This window comes from Drosophila gunungcola, chromosome 3R (assembly GCF_025200985.1).
Source record: "Drosophila gunungcola strain Sukarami chromosome 3R, Dgunungcola_SK_2, whole genome shotgun sequence".
NCBI lineage: Eukaryota > Metazoa > Arthropoda > Insecta > Diptera > Drosophilidae > Drosophila > Drosophila gunungcola.
In genome coordinates, this window is record NC_069139.1 from 20,122,820 (window position 1) to 20,140,622 (window position 17,803).

Sequence of the window (17,803 nt, forward strand, 5' to 3'; positions counted from 1 at the left end):
GACTAAATTCAAATTAGTACCCATCAAAGCTTCCATAATAGTTCCCCAAATTGGCGTAGTAAATAAATCAAAAGTAAATGCGTAAAGAGCACATAAATGGTAAATCTTTAATGGCAATCAGTAAGCCCAATTCCTGTTTTTGTACATTATTGGCGCAGCTGGAATCCGCAGAGAGCAAGACACGTGCAAAGAGGAGGTGATTCCCATCTGTACTGGTACTGCCCGGGAGTTCTACTGGAAATTTAGCTCTCCCAGTGGGGAACCCATCGAATCTAGTTGGCCTGTTTATGGTGGTACAGCTCGTCGGAGGAGCCTGCAGAGGTGTCGCTGCTCCGGCTGCGAATGACTGCTGGGATTTTGGATGGAGATGGAGGTGGAGGAGGAGCAAGCCAAAGGGCTGGCTCCTAGGAGCTCGGCTCGTGGCTCTGAAGTTGCAGGGAAAGGTAAACTTCGCGCGGGGAGATTTGCCTGTGGCTGTCAGTGTTCCCTGGCTCTCCACCGCCTCCTGGCTCCCCCTCACCGTGGTGCTCCGCCACCGAAATGGATTCGGAGTGCTTGCGCCGCACAAATGACTGCATGGAGGAGTACCTGGCGCTGCCCCGCAACGTGGAATCCGTGGTTTCCGCCTCAAAATCCGAGTTCTCCAGCGTGGCATCGGTAGAGGAGATCTCCTCGTAGTTGGACATGTACGACTCCATTTGCATCTCGTTGGCCGGCATCTGATGATTGTCTTCCGGCCGGGGTTTGTGGCGCTTTTTCCCCGGTTTGGCAGCGTTCGCTTTACGTTCCAGAGAGTTGACGAACTGCGCCACATGGCCACCATCGCCAAAGCCTCCGCCACGTTTCTGGGACAGAGCTTCGGCCAGGCTAGAGGGCTTCTGCCTCCTGTGGGATCCGTCGCCCACCCCCACCACATAGCCCTTCTCGTAGCCACGCTTCCCCGGGGCCTCTTGCTCGTAACCATAACCATAGCCCGTGTCTTTCTCGCCCTCGTAACGCTGGTCCTCGTAATGCTGGCCGGGATTCACAATCGCACTGTCGCCTATGTCCGTCTCAAACTGCACTGATGAATTTAGCTTGAACTAAAGAAAGAAACAAATATGACATGTATATTATTAAGGTGGAAAAAACGTCATTCGGTTTTTATTTTCAATTTCGTTAATGGGGCTTTCCTAAAATTTCTTTAAACTCCAACCAAAGGTAAAATCTCGGTGATTTAAAAATTAGCACTATAATTTCAGTCAAAAGAAAAGACTGCCTTGCAGTAAAGGTCACATATTTTCGACCCTATTTCCTATTGAAAAATATGTTTGAAAACTAGTGTTTTTGAATTAAATGTACTTTTCTCAACGAAAATTACTGAAATAGTTCAAGCATTAAAACAATTTATTAAATGATTAAATATTTTTAAAGTGTTTAATGTTGTAAAGAATGAAAATAGAATTTGAAAGTTAAGATCAAAATGACTCACATCTCGCTCGTTGGCAAACTCGTGATCCGACTTGGACTCGCGATTCTTGGCGGCTGCCTCCTTGGGATTGTTCTCCACATACTTCATCTCGCTGCGCACCTTGCGCACCTGCAGTTGCTTGCGCTGCACCTGCATTTGTTGCTGGTAGTGTTGCTCCTCGGTCAAATGCTCCGCCTCGGATAGGCTCTCCTCCCCCTCCGGCGGCTCCTCCTCGTACTCCTCCTCCTCAACTTCCTCGCGCAGACTCCTCAGCTGGTGTTCCAGGGATAGATGCTTGATCTGCATGGACGGGGATTGCTGTTGGAGCTGCAGTTCCTTCCGCAAAGTGGCCTGTTCGCTGCGGGGTGTGACCTCCGGACTGGTGGCCGCACTGTTCACCAGCCGGTTGAAGTGCGACTGGCGATAGCTCTGGGAACTAAGGATAAAAACCATTTTACTACACTGAATTATATATCTGAATCTATATCATACAAATTTAGACAAACCCTGGAAAAATGTGAGAGCTTTAGTGTCGGACAATTTTTTTAAAGAAATTTTAGAGTTGTTATTTTAATGCTATTAACAAAAATCTAATTTACGCTGTTTTTTCTTGCTCCAAAACTATATATTCCCAATCTATTACCTCTTTGATGTTGTTAAGTGTTATAAAAAAAATCTTAAACTCACTCCTTGACGACCTCCTGCATGACTTCTTGGCGCACCTCGTACTCCCTGCCCGAGTGCGTTTGGGATCCTCCCTCCATGACCTTCTCCTGGACGAAGTTGCTGGAGTCAGAGTGCATTAGCTGGTGGCTGAGCTTCTCGTTGAGCTTCTCGGCCTTCTTGCGCAGTGTGCGCTCGAAGGAGAGCTGCTCCTCCAGAGCCTTGGTGTGGGCCAGCAGCTGGGAAACGGTGACCTTCTTGTTCTTGGGAAGACTTTGAAGCCCGTTCACGCAGCTGAGGTCGTACTCCGGCTCCTGTTTCGCTTCAGCCGGTTCGCCTAGATGTTCCCGGATGTTGCGCTGCAGGAACTTGCTAATGCCCTCATTGTTGCGCACACTGAACTCTGTGATCGCCGTGTTCAGCTCCAGGCAATCGAGGATCAAATTGGCGCCGATGTCCGTCAGGCCGCAGTTCTCCATGTCGATTTCTGTGGGGTAATTGGAGGATGTGGACAGCACTCTGCGTATGTTACTCACTCTTTATCCAGGCATCCTCCTTCAGCACCTCGGTGATCCACCGGATGCCGTCGTCGGTGATCTCCGGATTATCCGCCAGCAGGACCGTGCGCAGTCCGCCGATCGTGTTTACATCCACGCTGCGGTAGCGCAACGACTTCTCCCAGCCCTCTGTGAAGCGAGTGATCTTTTGCATCTGGGAATGGAAAAACGTGGCTTGAATAGGTAATAAAGTTTGGCTATTAAAAATAAGGGAAAACTAACTAACTAAAAGTAATAACACCCATACGAAGAACCATTATCCTTCTACCAACAACCCTAATATTATACATTTAGGATTTTGAATCTAAATTTAACATACTTTTCTTACATTTTAAATTTTCAAATGTAATCCAATAATTCAAGTTTATTTTGCATTTCTTTCAATATGGATTGTTTAATAATTTTAAAATTGTAGGTGAAAATTGGTAATCAAAATGTAATATTTTTAAGCTATTAAAGGGGTAGTGTAAGGAAGTTAAGGACCGTCTTACCTTGAGCATGTCGGCCACGTGCTCGGCTCCCTTGGACGTAAGGCCGCACTCGGAAAGGTCGAAGATCTCGATGCGGTTTAGATACTTGGCCGTGTTGCAGACCACCTCGCAGCCCTTGTCGCCGATGTTGGACTTGCGAAAACTGACTGTCTCGAGGCACTCGTTGTCGGCCAGCGACTGTGGGCGGAGGTCATTTAAATGATGACATCGATTAGGATCCCACCACACAACCCACCTTTGCAATGGTCTCGATATAGCCATCATGCAGTGGTAATCCCTCCAGCTTCAGCACGTTCAGATTTTTGTTACAGGAGACGCAGTTGGCAATCGCTTGGACCAGGCTGTTAAAGATGAACCGCGTGTAGATCACCGGTCGCTGGCGAAAGAGCCGCGCACGCTTCTCAGTGTCAATGGGGTCGATGTTCGCTGTCGGGTCAGGGAAATCGATTTAATGTGCATAACAAGTAAATAAATCCTTGCAGACCTAAAAAAAACAGGCAAACATCCCAGATCAATCGGCTTTGATCTTTTTAAAATGTCTTCTTTGATGGGATGTCTGCTTGTTTTTTGACATTTTCTGTAAAATCATTAATGATCTAAGCAACGATTTTGTTGTTTATTTATATATATATTTCTGGGTAAGTACTTTTTATGGGTAATTTTTGAAACTGCCGATTAAGCAGTTTATAACAAACTTTTACCATGAGCAAATTATTAAGATTTAAGATTTAGTTCCGCGTTAAAACATTTCCTTTCTAGCACTTACTTTGTGGATAGGTGCGACGCAGGCGGACCACCAGCTGCTGGAGCACCAGGTCATAGTGCAGGGCCTCGGTCAGGAGCTGCCAGTCACTGACCGCCAACTTGTCGCCGCACAACTCCAAATAGGTGGTGGTCGAATTGGACTTGCTGCGGATGTCCGGCACCGGCGTCAGGTTCTTGGCCCGGCACAGCTCGAGATAGCGAAAATGGAACGACCGGCTCTTGCTGGACTTCTTTACCAGAGGTGGAAGCGTCACCACCACGGTATTGGTCTTTCGCGTCAGATCCGCAGGGTTGCCTTTTCGCAGCATCGTCACTTGACCCAAGGACATTTACTGAAGAAGAGGGTTTTAGCTAAGGAGAGTAGTATATTTTGTATTAATTAATAATAATTTTAAATAAATTCTTTTAATATTTCTTTTAAAATTGAAAAAGCTAAATAAAAAAATATAAGGTAATTTTTTAACAATTAACTACAATCAGAGTTATAGTATTGAATGGTTAAACGCTTGGGTTTATTTTTAAATTTATTTAAACTTCTATGATTTAAATAGATGATTTTCCCATGGTAGGTGTACTTCTTTAGTTTAAACCCCTCAGTAACCTTCAAAATTGCATAAGCCCACGCACTTCCGGCTTCCACTGGCCACTGTTGTCAATGCTTCCAGACTTCCAGTTATGATCCAGTGGAAACAAGCTTGCAAATTGTAAACAAACAAAGTTCACCCGCCACCCACTTGCCGGTGGAACTTACGGTCGGCTAATTACTCGCGTGCCTGCAGTTTCTCTCTTTCTCTCTGTCTCTCTCTCGACCCGGCTATATCTTTCTCCCTCCCGACCCGGCTATATCTTTCTCTCCCCCATAGGGTTGCCATGGCTTTCAATTCCACTAGAGCTGCAAAGTCTCGTTAGCTTGTTTTTTAGATTCGACGTCAGTCGTCGAGCGGCTGTTGTGGCATACACTTCATTCAAAAATTGGTATTCGGTTTCGCGGAGAACTCTTAACGGTTTTCGGATTTCGAAAGTGCAAAAAGTTTTTTTCGTAAATATTCATTCAGCCAAGAACCTAAAAAGACTGCGTGTTCTACGGCACGTTCCGTTGGCGGCTAAAAGTGTCATTAAGTGATCTTGCCCACCATATATGGACCCCTTGCCCCTCTTCAAAGTCGAGTTCCGGTTCGTGCATTGCCCAATTTCAAAGCGTGCGACACGTTTATTTTATGCGGTTTCATCGTGTACTCCATATGTGTGCTCTGCGGGGTTCTTGACTTATGCCTAATTACCAGTGACGTCGAAGCCTTTTCGAAAAATGTGTCAACCACGAAATTTGTCTGTTCTCTGGTAGTTGTTACGAGAAACTCGAGTGTGACACTGCTACTTTTGGTTGGCTTCAAATAATTACCAACAAAGTGAGCCGAAGGATACTTCATTAAAGTCGACAAAAGGATACGCGTGGTATAGGAAATTCCTATCTTATAGGGGGTAAGTCCGCAACCGGTTTGCATTCCTGTCCTGGCATGTGGCATGCTTTAATTCGGGGGGTACTTAAATGGTTTCCCTGTTAAGGGTTTGTGAGGGTGAAGGAATGAAGCTCCACACCGAAAATGCACGGAATTTATGATTAAACCTCGGCTAAGAAAAGTTGTACATTGACAATACAGAAAACAGAATCAACACATTTAAATGTGATGGAAATTTTGCATTTTTGTTGGGACATTTTTTTGTTGAATAAAAATAAGGTTTTTAAAATAACATATTTGCAAAGTTTTGAATATTAAAACTTGAAAGGCCATAAAAAAATTCTTTTTTGGTCCTGTTAAAAATTAAGTGAATTAGGATAAATGTATCTCACTAAATTTGATAGGTATTTTAAAATACTTTTGAAACTTTACCTAACATTTAATTAGACAATTCGCACATTGTTATTTCTTTTGGTGCATGGAAGCCTTAAGTTCAGCCCCGAAGGGTTGGCCAACTTCTTTTTTCTGCAGTAATGCAAATAAGGTCAGAGTTCGTGTCAAGGACTTGCCTGCTCTTCCAAGACCAGCCAGCCAAATAAATTGTTTAATTGCCCGAAATGTAGAAATACTTGCTAAGCAAATTCAAATAGAAAAGTGCAAAAATCGAGCCAGAAAAGGAGCCGGAGTGTAACGGACAAATTGCTCACGACACCAGCCACATCCACATCCAAAAGCCAAGATTCAGAGCTTGGCTGGAAAAGTGAGACGGATGCGGGCGTCGCTTGAACCCGGTCTATGAGTCAAAAACCAAGCCACCGCAACGGAGCAGCTCCCCTGCCATCCACAACCCGCTCCTTTGTTCGCCAGCCAGCAAACAATTGTTGGCTGCTGGCGTTGAACTTGACTTGACTGTCGGAGAGCCGCACATATCGGAATCGATGGGCATGACAAAAGAGCCCTAATACGGGGGAGGAAGTGTTCAAATTGGAGTACTCGGAACGCCAGGGGCCCGATTGTTTGCTCGCGGGCCGGAAACTGGAGGCAACATTGGTCACAACACGATCCGCACCAATCTCAATCTGCAGTAATGCACTTTAAAAAAATTTACTATAAAATATTGATATGTCGATATGTCTTTGTTAGATATGAATATTGAGTGTTGAGCAGTACATTTTTATAAAAAAAAAAAGTTTTGCAACATGAGCAGTACATTTCCAAGTTTGTAAAACATTTTTAAAATAATGATGGACTAAAACTAATTTACGAAATGTATATATTTAATACCACAATATGTTTTTTCCGATGTTGATGTTGTTTCAATTAAGCTTTCCGAGCTGTTTTTTGTTAAGAATCTTCTTAAAACTCCTAAACAAAATGTATTTATGATACCGTGTTTGTTTTCCGACTTCAAGGTCGATGTTTTTTCGAGTGTTCATACATATGAGACTGCCACTCTCGGCCGGGCTTAACATATTTAATATAATTAAGTGAGCCCCTGCCTGGCTTGGAAAGTCATGAACCGGCGATTACCGGGGCTGGTATGGAGCGGAGAAAGAGTTTGGGAACTTGTCGCAGCGGCAGACAAATCAAAATTGTTTATTGGGATTTTCATTTCGGAGGCGATTACCTTGGGGCCATCAGTTTTGTTATGCGGTTAGCCCAAAAGCCACAAGAGTCGGTGCGGTGACCATTGGATACCGCGTACGTTGGACTGTTTTCGTGAAGGATTTCACTTTTGGCTTACTGGGACCGGGTCAGAACTTGCCAAGCGTGAACCCTGCGACCAGAGTCATTAGCACCGAAGTTCGCTCGGATTCGGATTGAGATACATATGTATCTCCAGGTCTGAGATGTATCTGAACTGCGGAAAGGGGCCGTCGTCATGGTGGTTGGGCCAAGTGTTTTGTTTGACTTTTCGGCAACTCCTCGGCCACTTCTGCCACTTTCCACTTACGTAAATCCGGGGAAAATGGCAGACCCTCTGACTGACTTTGCCGATCTTTGCCGAGGCGGCGTAACTTATTAATTTGCCTTAATTCAGTGGGTTTTAGCTGTGTGGAAAATTGGCAGCAAGAAAGCCCCACATGCGGAGCTAAATGGAGTGGGTGGAAGTGGGTCTGCCCCTAATTGAGTTAATTAAACTAAATGCGACTTTGAATGGTCCCATTTGGAGGGAACTGATAGCCCGCCCAGGTATTAGGTGTATTAAAAAGATTGCATCAACAATTTCCCTTTTCATCTTATGATTTTATTTATATATTTATGTATTTAAATTCTTATAGAATAAAGTATAAAGTAATTTTTATTTTGAGAACATCTTGGAAAATACTTTTTAATAAAAATCAAATTTATTGATTTGGTTAAATTGATTTTAATATCACATATCTATTCTCGAAGTCCCCAATTGAAACGGTTTGAAATACACATGAACAATATCTATAACATAAATCACGAATCATGTATATTTAAATAGCGAGTACAGAATTCTATCCATTCCGATGGGGATCCACCCCACACCACACCCAGAGTATCGACAGCTTTGATAGCCCCGATTCGGCTGGACTGAGGCAGTGCAGCATGAAATTGCCTGCCCAGCAGAGCATCCCCATCATCCCTGCAGCGTCCAACTGACCAAACAACCCAGTTGGCGTCGTTACACAAACGCGCTGGCCACGGATGCATGGATAATTGTCGGTGGAGATTCGAAGAGAAGCAGAAGTAGCCGCCCAAATGTGGAAAATGCCGCAGAAACTCGGATACTACTATGAAAATGTTGCATGTGGCGCGTGTTGAAAGCGAAATCAGGCGCGGATTGTGATTACTTTTGAATCACTTAACCGTGATCAGTTAAGGCGACTCTCTAACGACCTTGCCGCTTGATTTTCCCGCGACAACGATGTTGATGCAACCTGCCGCAGGTAATGAGCGATCCCAGAGATACACAAATCAATTACCGCCGCCGCAGGCATTTACGATTAGCTCGAGGTGATTAAGAAATAGCCAAGGCAATTGCGAAATCAATGAACCACACTTGGCAAATCTCGCCGATCTCCGGCTCCGATTGCAAATGAGCCTAACCGAGTTGAACCCGCGAACAATGGCATTAATAATGCATATGTATCTGCAGCTGACAGATGCAGTCATCGCTCTACAAAAGCATTTTTCACACGCACCCCCTGTGAATAGATAAAATGGCCAAAGGGTTACTTTTTCATGAGCTCCAAATGTGAAGCAACTTCGTTAAAAATTTCGCGAATGCGGTTTTTCTCATATCATCTTTCAAAGACAACTTTCAATTTTCACTCCACTCAAGCGAGAACTTATCCGCAATTTGTTTGCCAATTCGCAATGAGACAAATCTGGCACATGAATAAGCCAAAGTAGTAATAATTGCCGGGCAGTTTAGAAAACGTTCCGGTCGTTAAGCCTCGTACAAAATTACAGAAAACTAAAGCAGCCGCAAAACCCATAAAATTTCTTCAGCGAAATTCCAGGCTGGCGCTGAGCCAGCATTTAAAGTAAACTGAAGTAAGGCCAATAAAAGCTGACGCTTAATTAATTTGAGCATAAAACTTTCGCAAATATCTGCTGGCAAATTCTCACGCAGAACATATGGACATTTAGAACGGACAGACGGCCACCTGCAACACGCAGACTGCGAGTCCAGTTCCATTCGGGTATTGAGAAATCTACGACCTAATTGAGTTATTTTTTTTTTTTTTTGGGCATGTGGAAACAGCAGAACGGGAACAGAACTCCATGTAGATTCTCCACTTTGAGTTACCTTCTCGAGCGAAACTGCCGGCGGGTCATAGATCACGGCCCATAAAACGTGCGACACATGGGGAAAATGGGTTAACACTTCTACTTCTCTTCTTTTTCTGTCGTAACACACTCTGCCTATTTTCTAGGTGTCACTTCAGTCTACCTGTCATGTGCAAGTGGCCCTAAGCAGTAATCCCCTGGTGCTGCTCACAACCCATCACAATGTACAACGAACCACAGTCGCAATCGAGGGACCATGGCAGCATGGACTACAAGAAGGTGCGCTTAAAAGGACAGCCGACCCGAAAATCGCCTAGATATAAGACAAGCTGCATCAAATGCATCCAAGTCATAATACTCACCACACTAATCAGCTTGGTTGCCTCAAATCGCCCGCCGCGTTTCGCTATCGACGGGCAGTCCGAGATCGTTCTGCGCCTCAAGGAGAGTCCTGAAACGAAAGTGGGTGAGTGCCAGAGCATTTCACATTGACTAGGAATAATAACTAATCAAAGCAATAAAGGTTTACAAAGATTTCAATCTACTGTTTGATTATTTTCACATTTCCATTAGCTTACAAAGATACTAACCAAATATTACTACAATACTACCTTCTGAAAATAACATTCATTTAAATTATAATTTAAATACTCATAAGTGTATGAGTAAAATATATGACACATTAAAATCAGCAGCGATAAAACATATTTAAAGATAAACTCAGTCCGATACGGAATAATGTGACTCATTTTAAAATTTCTTGAACTGAACTTTCTTTAATCTATTGTACAAAATGATATCCGGAATTCTTTGATATCAAACATCATAAAGTGTCATGTTTTAAAGTTTATTGCTTATCAATTATATAATATTGCTTATCTTTTTTAAGTGTACAATGGTTTTAAATAACTAGCTTTAAACCGCACAGAATTAGTATTTTATCTAGTGTACCGTTGTGAGGTAACCAGTTTATTGTTTTCCATTTAGGTACCCTGATATACACGCTAAAGGGCTACGATCCGGATAACGATCCGCTGACCTTTGGCAAGCGCAACTCGCACGACAGCGAGATCATTCGGATAGAGAACACGGGTGGAAATGAGGCCAAGGTCTTTTTGGCCAAGGAGCTGGATCGGGAGCTGCAGGACGAGTATGCCATAGTGCTGACACTGACCGACAGTCACTACAGCGATCACAACTATGTGACGCAGAGCCTTTTGCTCCTGGTCGAGGACATTAACGACAATGTGCCCAGTTTTCTGCCCTACCAAAATGCCATTGAAATCCCGGAGGGCAGTGCTCCTAGTGTGGTCACCACTCTGGAGGCCACAGATGCGGACGAGGGAGCCTACGGTCAGGTAGTTTATTACCTGCAAGAGCTGGATGGCGACAACGATGTGTTCTCCATAGCCACCCATCAGGGTAAGGGCATCTTGAGGCTGCAAAAGGAGCTGGACTATGAGAAGAAGAGTCTGTATCAGCTGAGGGTTCTGGCCATAGATCGTGCCAATCAGGGGCCAGTGAATACGGGAACGGCTGCCATTCTGGTCAAGGTAAAGGATCTGGAGGATCAGCCTCCAGAGTTCGTGGAAGTCCAAGCGGTGGCCCGAATCGCCGAAGATGCCCCGGTGGGCACCAAAGTTCTGCGAGTCCGCGCTATCGACGGAGATCGTGGAATTAATAACCCCATTGCTTATGCTCTGGAGGCCAACGATCTCTTTGACATACATCCGCACACAGGAATAGTTCACACGTTGACTAAACTAGATCGCGAGGAGCAGAGTGATCAGGTGAATGGAGCTCATATACTGCGTATTTCGGCCACCGAGTTATCCAAATCGAATACCCAAATGGCACCCACAACAGTTCGCACTGAAGTGACGGTCATAGTGAGCGATGTAAACGATGAGATACCCACTTTCGGAGAGACCGTGTATCGTTGTGAGGTAAACGAGAACGCCCAAACGAACACCCCGCTTAATTTTATCGATGAGGAAGTTCAAAACGTGGTCTTTGATCACGATGAGGGCAACAATGGCACCTTTCGCTTGTTCTTGGATCCGCCCAACGATCTGTTCGAGATTGTACCTGAGCTGGCGGTTAATGAGGCCAACTTTATGCTGCGGGTGAAGAACTCAAAGTCTTTGGATTTTGAACAGTTCACCGAAGTCAATTTTACGATATTTGCTAGGGAGGTCGATGAGCCCAGTCGATGGAGGTGGGTTTTGATAATAATCAAAATGGTTGATTAAAATTCTAATCTATACCGTATTTTTTAGTTCCGCTCATGTCCAGATATTTATTCGGGATCAAAACGACAACTTTCCCGAGTTCACTCAGACGGTCTACAATGCAAGTGTGTTGGAGAACAGCGATCAGGATACGATTATAACCCATGTGCAGGCGGTGGATGTAGATTCGGGGGATTTTGGAACAATGGGAATACGTTACAAAAATCTAAGAGGCGGAATTGCTCACTTGTAAGTTATTCACAAAATCATAGGCCTATATCAGTGGTCTGCCGGCGCTCTGCCAAAACAATTAAAAATAATTTAAAACATCGGTTCGACAGACAACTCATTTCCTTTCCTTTTTCGTAGACTCAATCTCAACCCAATAACCGGAGTAATAACTATCAAGCAGGCGGGTGGAACTGCCTTTGACCGTGAGATAATTTCCCGGCATTATCTCACTGTAGAAGCTATCGATAGTGCCGGTCAGGGCAACAGAAATACAGCCCAAATAATAATAGATATCCTGGATGTAAACGACAACGCACCCACATTTCCACAGCGACAATACGAAACGAAGTTGCTGGAGAACCAGCCGGAGTTCGAGACCCCATTGCAGTTGGAGGCCCGGGATGCGGATCTGATTGGCACGGAGAACAGCCAGGTGACCTACGAGATTGTCGAGGGCATGTACCGCTCGAACTTCACCATAGATCCGCAAAGCGGACTACTGCGACCGGTGCACAGCTTCGATTTTGAGGAGCTGGTGGAACGGAGCAGTCGCCGAGGTAATGGTGATCGTCAGGCGGTAGGATCTCCAAGCATTCGAGAGATCGATCTACTGGTGCGAGCTCGCGATTCCGGCATTCCCATGCTCTCCACGGTGGTTCCGGTCCTAATTTACGTGCAGGATGTGAACGACAATGCGCCGATCTTCCAGCGCAGCTTCTACGCGAAAACGGTGCCCGAGGATCTGCCAGGTGGGAGTTCCGTGCTGCAGGTGGCGGCCATAGATCGCGATGGATCCACGCCCAACAATGCCGTGGTCTATCGCATCCAGACGGGTGCCGGCGACAAGTTTATCATCAACTCGGAAACGGGCGTTATTTCGGTGGCCCAGGGAGCCAATCTAGATCCGGATCTTACAGACAGCAAGCGATCGCTTTATACCCTATCAGTGGTAAGTGCACAAGGGTTCTTTTATTACTATATAATAATAATTTTCAATGTCTTTAATGCTTTACAGATCGCTCTTGATGGCGGTTTGGGCAACTCCCAGCTAATGACCACTTGTACGGTGAACATTAGCATTCAGGATGTGAACAACAAGCCTCCCGTACTAACCGAAATGCCCGCATTGAAAATTGTGGAGAACACACCTGTGGGCACACTGGTGTACCGTATCCAGGCCACGGACTTGGATCAGAAAGCCATCCTGCGGTACAAACTGAACCCAGAACACTGCGAGGGTCGCAGTGAAGAGGGGGCCTTGGTGAAAAGTACCGAGAACGACTTTCTGGGCGCCTTCGAGGTGGACCCCATCGAGGGATCCCTCAAAGTGGTCAAGCTGTTGGATCGCGAAAGGGTGGAGCAAATTAAATTGGCCATCACAGTGGAGGATTTGGCAGCAGCCAAGGGCAGGCAGATTGCTGAAGGTGGGTTCCCTCACTTTTCAGAAAGTTTTTAAGTGCCAATTCTCCAACTTTATTCTAGGTTTCCTTAGCATTCAAGTGCTGGATGAGAACGATAATAACCCGAAATTCCGCCTGCCCTTCTACCGGCAATCGATCACCGAGAACAGCATCAACGGAGCAATGATTGTGAATGTTTTGGCCTCGGATGTGGATAGGAATCGCACCATCACCTATGCTTTGGAGGGTAATCCAACCTACCGATCGCTGATGCACCTGGACTCACAAACGGGCGAGATTGTGGTGGCCAGCAAGATTGATCACGAGCAGCATCAGTGGCTCAATTTCAGTGTGCGGGCCACGGACTCCGGCCTGCCAGCCAGATCCTCACTGGTGGATGTGTATGTAACAGTGCTGGATGAGAATGACAATAATCCCTACTTTGTGGGTGGCAGCAAGAACTATACGATCAGTGAAAACGCAGCTCCAGGAACAAGGGTTGCTACATTGCAGGCTGGCGATGCGGACTCGGGAGACTTTGGCAAGATCACCTTCTTGATGGATCGCATCAGTTCGCAGGGAAAGTTCACCATAGATGCGGACACGGGGGTGCTAACGGTGGCCGATCGCTTGGACAGGGAATCCAAGGACTCCTACAACCTGGTTATCGAGGCCTGGGATAACTATCAATTTGGTTTCCTGGCCGGAGAAAGTCGGAATGCCTTTAAGCAGGTCTTGTAAGTAAATAATCTGTTCTGTTCATTCAAAAGTATTAATTTACTCAAATCTTGTAGCATTTCCCTGTTGGATGAAAACGATAATCCGCCGGAAGTGAGTCTGCCTAATACCTGCGTCCTAATCACGGAGTATCACGAGTTGCATGAACGAGTGGCGAATATAGTGGGCAAAGATGCAGATGATCCAACTACGCCAAACGGTAGACTGGATTTTGCCATCACCCAAGGCAATAAAGATGGTAAGTTGTTTGGTTCTCCTTCATTTCATTTAGTACAAACACCAAATATTCCCAATTAAACTCAGGTATGTTTGAGCTGCGGCAAGTAGACGCTTGGAATGCCCAAATCTTCGCCAGCAAGAGTCTGCGAAATAGGTTTGGAAACTACAGCCTAACTATAACCACTCGGGACATGGGTCTTCCAACGAATATTGTACACAGCACTCTGGACATTTGTGTATCGGATTTCAATGATCATGCTCCGGTTTTTGTAAGGCCACTTCATAACACAACCGTTCGGATACCGGAGAACGCCACTGTTGGAACCCTGATACTGCAGGCTTATGCCAGCGATGCAGACATGGGTCAGAACGCCCTAGTGAGATATCGCCTCAAACCCGATTCCTTTGGCAGTTACAAGATGTTTGAGGTGAACCCTAATACAGGAGAGCTTTTTCTGAGGGAGCCACTGAACCGTGAAAAGCAAAAGATTCACGAGGTAAGGCTTTAGACCCTTTTAAAGCAAGCAATTTAAATTTTAAACATTTGTGTGATTCCTTTACAGATCCGTATAGAAGCCTATGATCAGGGTTTGCCCACTTCGCTGAGCTCGGACTTGGACCTTACCATCTATGTGCGGAATGTTAACGATTACGAGCCGCAATTCATAGTCAACGAAATATCCGTGAACTTTACGGAGCACTCAGATCCAGGGGCCGAAAGGATTAAGCTACCCGACACCATAGACAAGGATCAGTTGGAACTGGACGATCCAAATGAGACGCCCAGTCAGGTGTGCTACTTTATAGTGAATGGAAATGAGGCGGGATATTTTCGACTGGACCCTGAGACCCACATACTGACTGTCGATCGCGAACTAGATCGCGAAGTGGTGGCCAACTTTACGCTTTATGTGAGGGCCACAGAGAACTGTGGGAACGATTCTTTATCCGGTGGCGAAAAACGTCGACGCATGGGTATCGAGATCAACAATAGAGTAGGGGGCTTTCTGCATAATCAACAGTCCGGTTACGATCGTTTTAAACACTCCCGACAATTGAGATCGGCGGAGAGCAGTGAGTACGAACCGGAGGATGGAGAGATGGCATCGTATGAGACCTATGACAGCAGTCAGGAGATTCACTCCGGAGTATCAACTCCTTCCAAACCGGAATCAGATAGCACGGTTGTTAAAGTCAAGGTGCGAGTTTTGGATATCAATGATAATCCGCCCCGATTCCGTTCCAAAATCTTTACTGGTGGAATCACGACGAATGCTGACTTTGGTTTGAAATTCATGCGCGTTGAAGCCACCGATGCAGATGAAGGGGCAAATGGCAAGATTGGATACTTCCAGATGGGTGAAATCCGCCAGACTCTGTCCGAAGGATTGGAGAATGTGCGCAAGGCTCCGTTCCTTATCGATCAGGAAACTGGGGATGTCCAGCTCAACTTTGACCCCCAGAAGGGTATGAAAGGGTATTTCGATTTCGTGGTCTTGGCCAACGACACATCGGGCATGAGGGATGTGGCCCATGTGTTCATCTACTTGTTAAGGGAGGACCAGAAGGTGCGCATTGTGTTCCGACTGCAGCCAGACGAACTGCGTTCTCGAGTGAACTCTTTTAGAGAGTAAGTTAACCCATCTATACTAGCTATATGACTTTATAATACTATTATCTTTGCCAAATCCCATAGCACCCTAGGAAATATCACAGAATCTATTGTCAACATAGATGAGATTAAGGTTCATGAGAACAAGGACGGTTCGGTGGACAAAACAAAGACGGATCTGTACATGCATCTAGTCGAGCGCGAGGACAACTCCATCTACGAGGTATCCGAAGTGCTCAAGCTGATCGACTCGCACATCGAAAGCCTGGACGGGCTTTTTAAGGAGCTCAATGTACTGGACACTCAGGCAGCGGAGGCAGAGCTCCTGACCGCAGGACCCACTCGAGGTCCACTGTTCGTCTGGCTGGTCTTCACCAACCTATTCCTGGCCACGTTGTTGGTGGTCACTATTGCACTTTGTGCCTCCCAAAGGAATGGATACCGCAGGCAGCTGAGAGCCGCCAAAGTCAATATATTCCGTAAGAAATTGTTAAGATATTGACCTTCCTGCAGATCTAAAACCCCGAAAAACAAATATTTTAGGTGGCAACTCTTCAATGTCACTGCAACACGCGCAGGAGCCCGCCACTCGTGTGCCGAATACAAACAAGCACAGCGTCCAAGGATCAAACCCCATTTGGCTCAAGGGGTACGACAACGAGTGGTTCAAATCAGAAGAAACTGGCAGGTGCGTTAAAAAAGAATACCCCTTTTCGGTAATGTCAAACACATTTGAATGCAAACATTTTTGAATCCTTAGCATTGGAGGCCACGACTCGCTGGATGATAACTTCCTGGCAGTGGCCACGCAAGACATGCACGAAACCCTAAAGGGCACCGCCAAACTTTTCAACAACAGCAACGATCTGAATCGACACTTTAACCTGTATAACCAAATCGACAAGCTAACAAACAATGCTCAAATCCTGGCCAGGAAACTGGAGACAACGGAATTATAGCACCAACAGTCCACATTATTTATTGTACTTAGATAAGGCTTAGGTAGGACCCATGTATATATATCGAAGTGTTTGAAGGTCAAAAAACAGTTTTAGTCCTGTTATGTCCTTCTACTTGCGAATTCGTACAAATTAAGGAAATAAATAAAACTATATCAGATAAATCAATACTTCATTTTATAGTAATTTTGAGATCATGAAACCATTTCACATTTTTTCTATTCGATATGTAGTTTACTTGTTTAGGTTTTTTTTTTTTTAAACTGAAATTATTTAAGTATTGAGTACTAATTGCGGCCCTCGCAAGGCCGATTTTCTAATTTTAAATACGATATTCAAAATTGCTTTTTAAACTTCTTAAAAAAAAAAAAAAAATTTATTAATGAAAATAACAAATGTGTTGTTGTAATACATACTTGTTCCTCATCGTCTGAAGAATTCGCGACCTTTTGTTTCAAAGGTACTTATGAAGCTAACAAATACTTTATCGTGGCCTATATACTAACTTTTCATGTTCACGATTTTTTTGTTGTCTTTGTCTCTACAATAACTTAAGTGAAATAACAGATGGTAAACTCACTTTGATTGAGGTCCTTAGATAGAAAACAGTGGACAGTATTTCTTTTCTTTCAGCAATGATGATGTAAAAAATATACGTATACAGCACAACTGGAGGAATGGAGCCCATTAGGAGGAAAATTATGAGGAGCCTGTGGCGCCCACTTACCCCGCTTTGGTATCCCCGTGTCACCGCTCTCAAAACTGGCGGCAGCTTACAAACGTACAAAAAAAGAGACTAATCGGGGAGACGGCAGCTCTGATCGGCATTTGTATACATTACAACCGAAAGCAAACGACACGCCTGCTGATATACTTATAGAATTATAATCGCCGATATAGGACAGTCGAACGGGAACTGCCACCACTCACCTTGGCAAACTGGGAAGATCCGGACAAGATCTGGGGCTCAGATGCGCTCGGATGAATGCCTTTGGCGCCTTGATTTGATTGGATTGTTGGTTGGTGGTCGAGCAAGGAACACAAAATAGAGAACAATAATTTTCAATGTAAGCTCTGAATTTAATGCTGGTCGACCGCAAATCGACGAAATGCACTGAAAGAAACCTGGAGAGGATTTGCTGGTTTCTCTATCGGCGGTGCTGCAGATGTTTTTGTATTTTGTTTACGAGAATTACTCGGAGTATGTGTCAAGGCAAACGAACTGTTTAATAGAAGAAAATTATGTTGTTAAACGAATGTGAGGC

The 17,803-nt window shown here is 44.9% G+C and overlaps 2 protein-coding genes across 4 annotated transcripts; one reads left to right on the top strand and one right to left on the bottom strand.

The window, feature by feature from the left end:
• Positions 1 to 82: 82 nt before the first annotated feature.
• LOC128266491 (protein Cep78 homolog) lies at positions 83 to 17,796 on the bottom strand. 3 transcript variants are annotated; one of them, XM_053003059.1, is made up of 11 exons: positions 17,469 to 17,796; positions 17,266 to 17,400; positions 17,119 to 17,207; positions 9,511 to 9,599; positions 3,928 to 4,258; positions 3,397 to 3,587; positions 3,162 to 3,338; positions 2,650 to 2,824; positions 2,138 to 2,600; positions 1,472 to 1,886; positions 83 to 1,082 (listed from the first exon to the last, which is right to left on the bottom strand). In XM_053003059.1, exons 5-11 carry the CDS (start codon positions 4,253 to 4,255, stop codon positions 405 to 407), a joined length of 2,427 nt encoding a protein of 808 aa, XP_052859019.1. In that variant the 5' UTR covers positions 4,256 to 4,258; positions 9,511 to 9,599; positions 17,119 to 17,207; positions 17,266 to 17,400; positions 17,469 to 17,796; the 3' UTR covers positions 83 to 404. The 3 variants fall into 3 exon arrangements, with proteins under 3 accessions (XP_052859019.1, XP_052859018.1, XP_052859022.1); XM_053003058.1 differs by having other exon boundaries at positions 3,928 to 4,277; positions 17,469 to 17,795; XM_053003062.1 differs by lacking the exon at positions 9,511 to 9,599 and having other exon boundaries at positions 3,928 to 4,277.
• Positions 4,874 to 16,679, top strand: LOC128266488 (cadherin-23). The gene is made up of 13 exons (XM_053003038.1): positions 4,874 to 5,405; positions 9,295 to 9,614; positions 10,136 to 11,366; positions 11,428 to 11,628; positions 11,749 to 12,559; positions 12,626 to 13,034; positions 13,093 to 13,747; positions 13,805 to 13,986; positions 14,052 to 14,464; positions 14,531 to 15,597; positions 15,664 to 16,058; positions 16,123 to 16,267; positions 16,340 to 16,679. Exons 2-13 carry the CDS (start codon positions 9,371 to 9,373, stop codon positions 16,536 to 16,538), a joined length of 5,952 nt encoding a protein of 1,983 aa, XP_052858998.1. The 5' UTR covers positions 4,874 to 5,405; positions 9,295 to 9,370; the 3' UTR covers positions 16,539 to 16,679.
• Positions 17,797 to 17,803: the final 7 nt, after the last annotated feature.

What these genes read in the sequence shown, in the direction of transcription:
- LOC128266488 (XM_053003038.1), top strand. Translation starts at nt 9,371, where the DNA reads ATGTACAACGAACCACAGTCGCAATCGAGGGACCATGGCAGCATGGAC. An exon ending in AGAGGCGGAATTGCTCACTT is followed by an intron (nt 11,629 to 11,748) that starts GTAAGTTATTCA and finishes CCTTTTTCGTAG; the next exon opens with ACTCAATCTCAACCCAATAA. An exon ending in AATGCCTTTAAGCAGGTCTT is followed by an intron (nt 13,748 to 13,804) that starts GTAAGTAAATAA and finishes CAAATCTTGTAG; the next exon opens with CATTTCCCTGTTGGATGAAA.
- LOC128266491 (XM_053003062.1), bottom strand. Translation starts at nt 4,255, where the DNA reads ATGTCCTTGGGTCAAGTGACGATGCTGCGAAAAGGCAACCCTGCGGAT. An exon ending in GGAGGATGCCTGGATAAAGA is followed by an intron (nt 2,601 to 2,649) that starts GTGAGTAACATA and finishes ATTACCCCACAG; the next exon opens with AAATCGACATGGAGAACTGC. An exon ending in AGTTTGCCAACGAGCGAGAT is followed by an intron (nt 1,083 to 1,471) that starts GTGAGTCATTTT and finishes TTCTTTCTTTAG; the next exon opens with TTCAAGCTAAATTCATCAGT.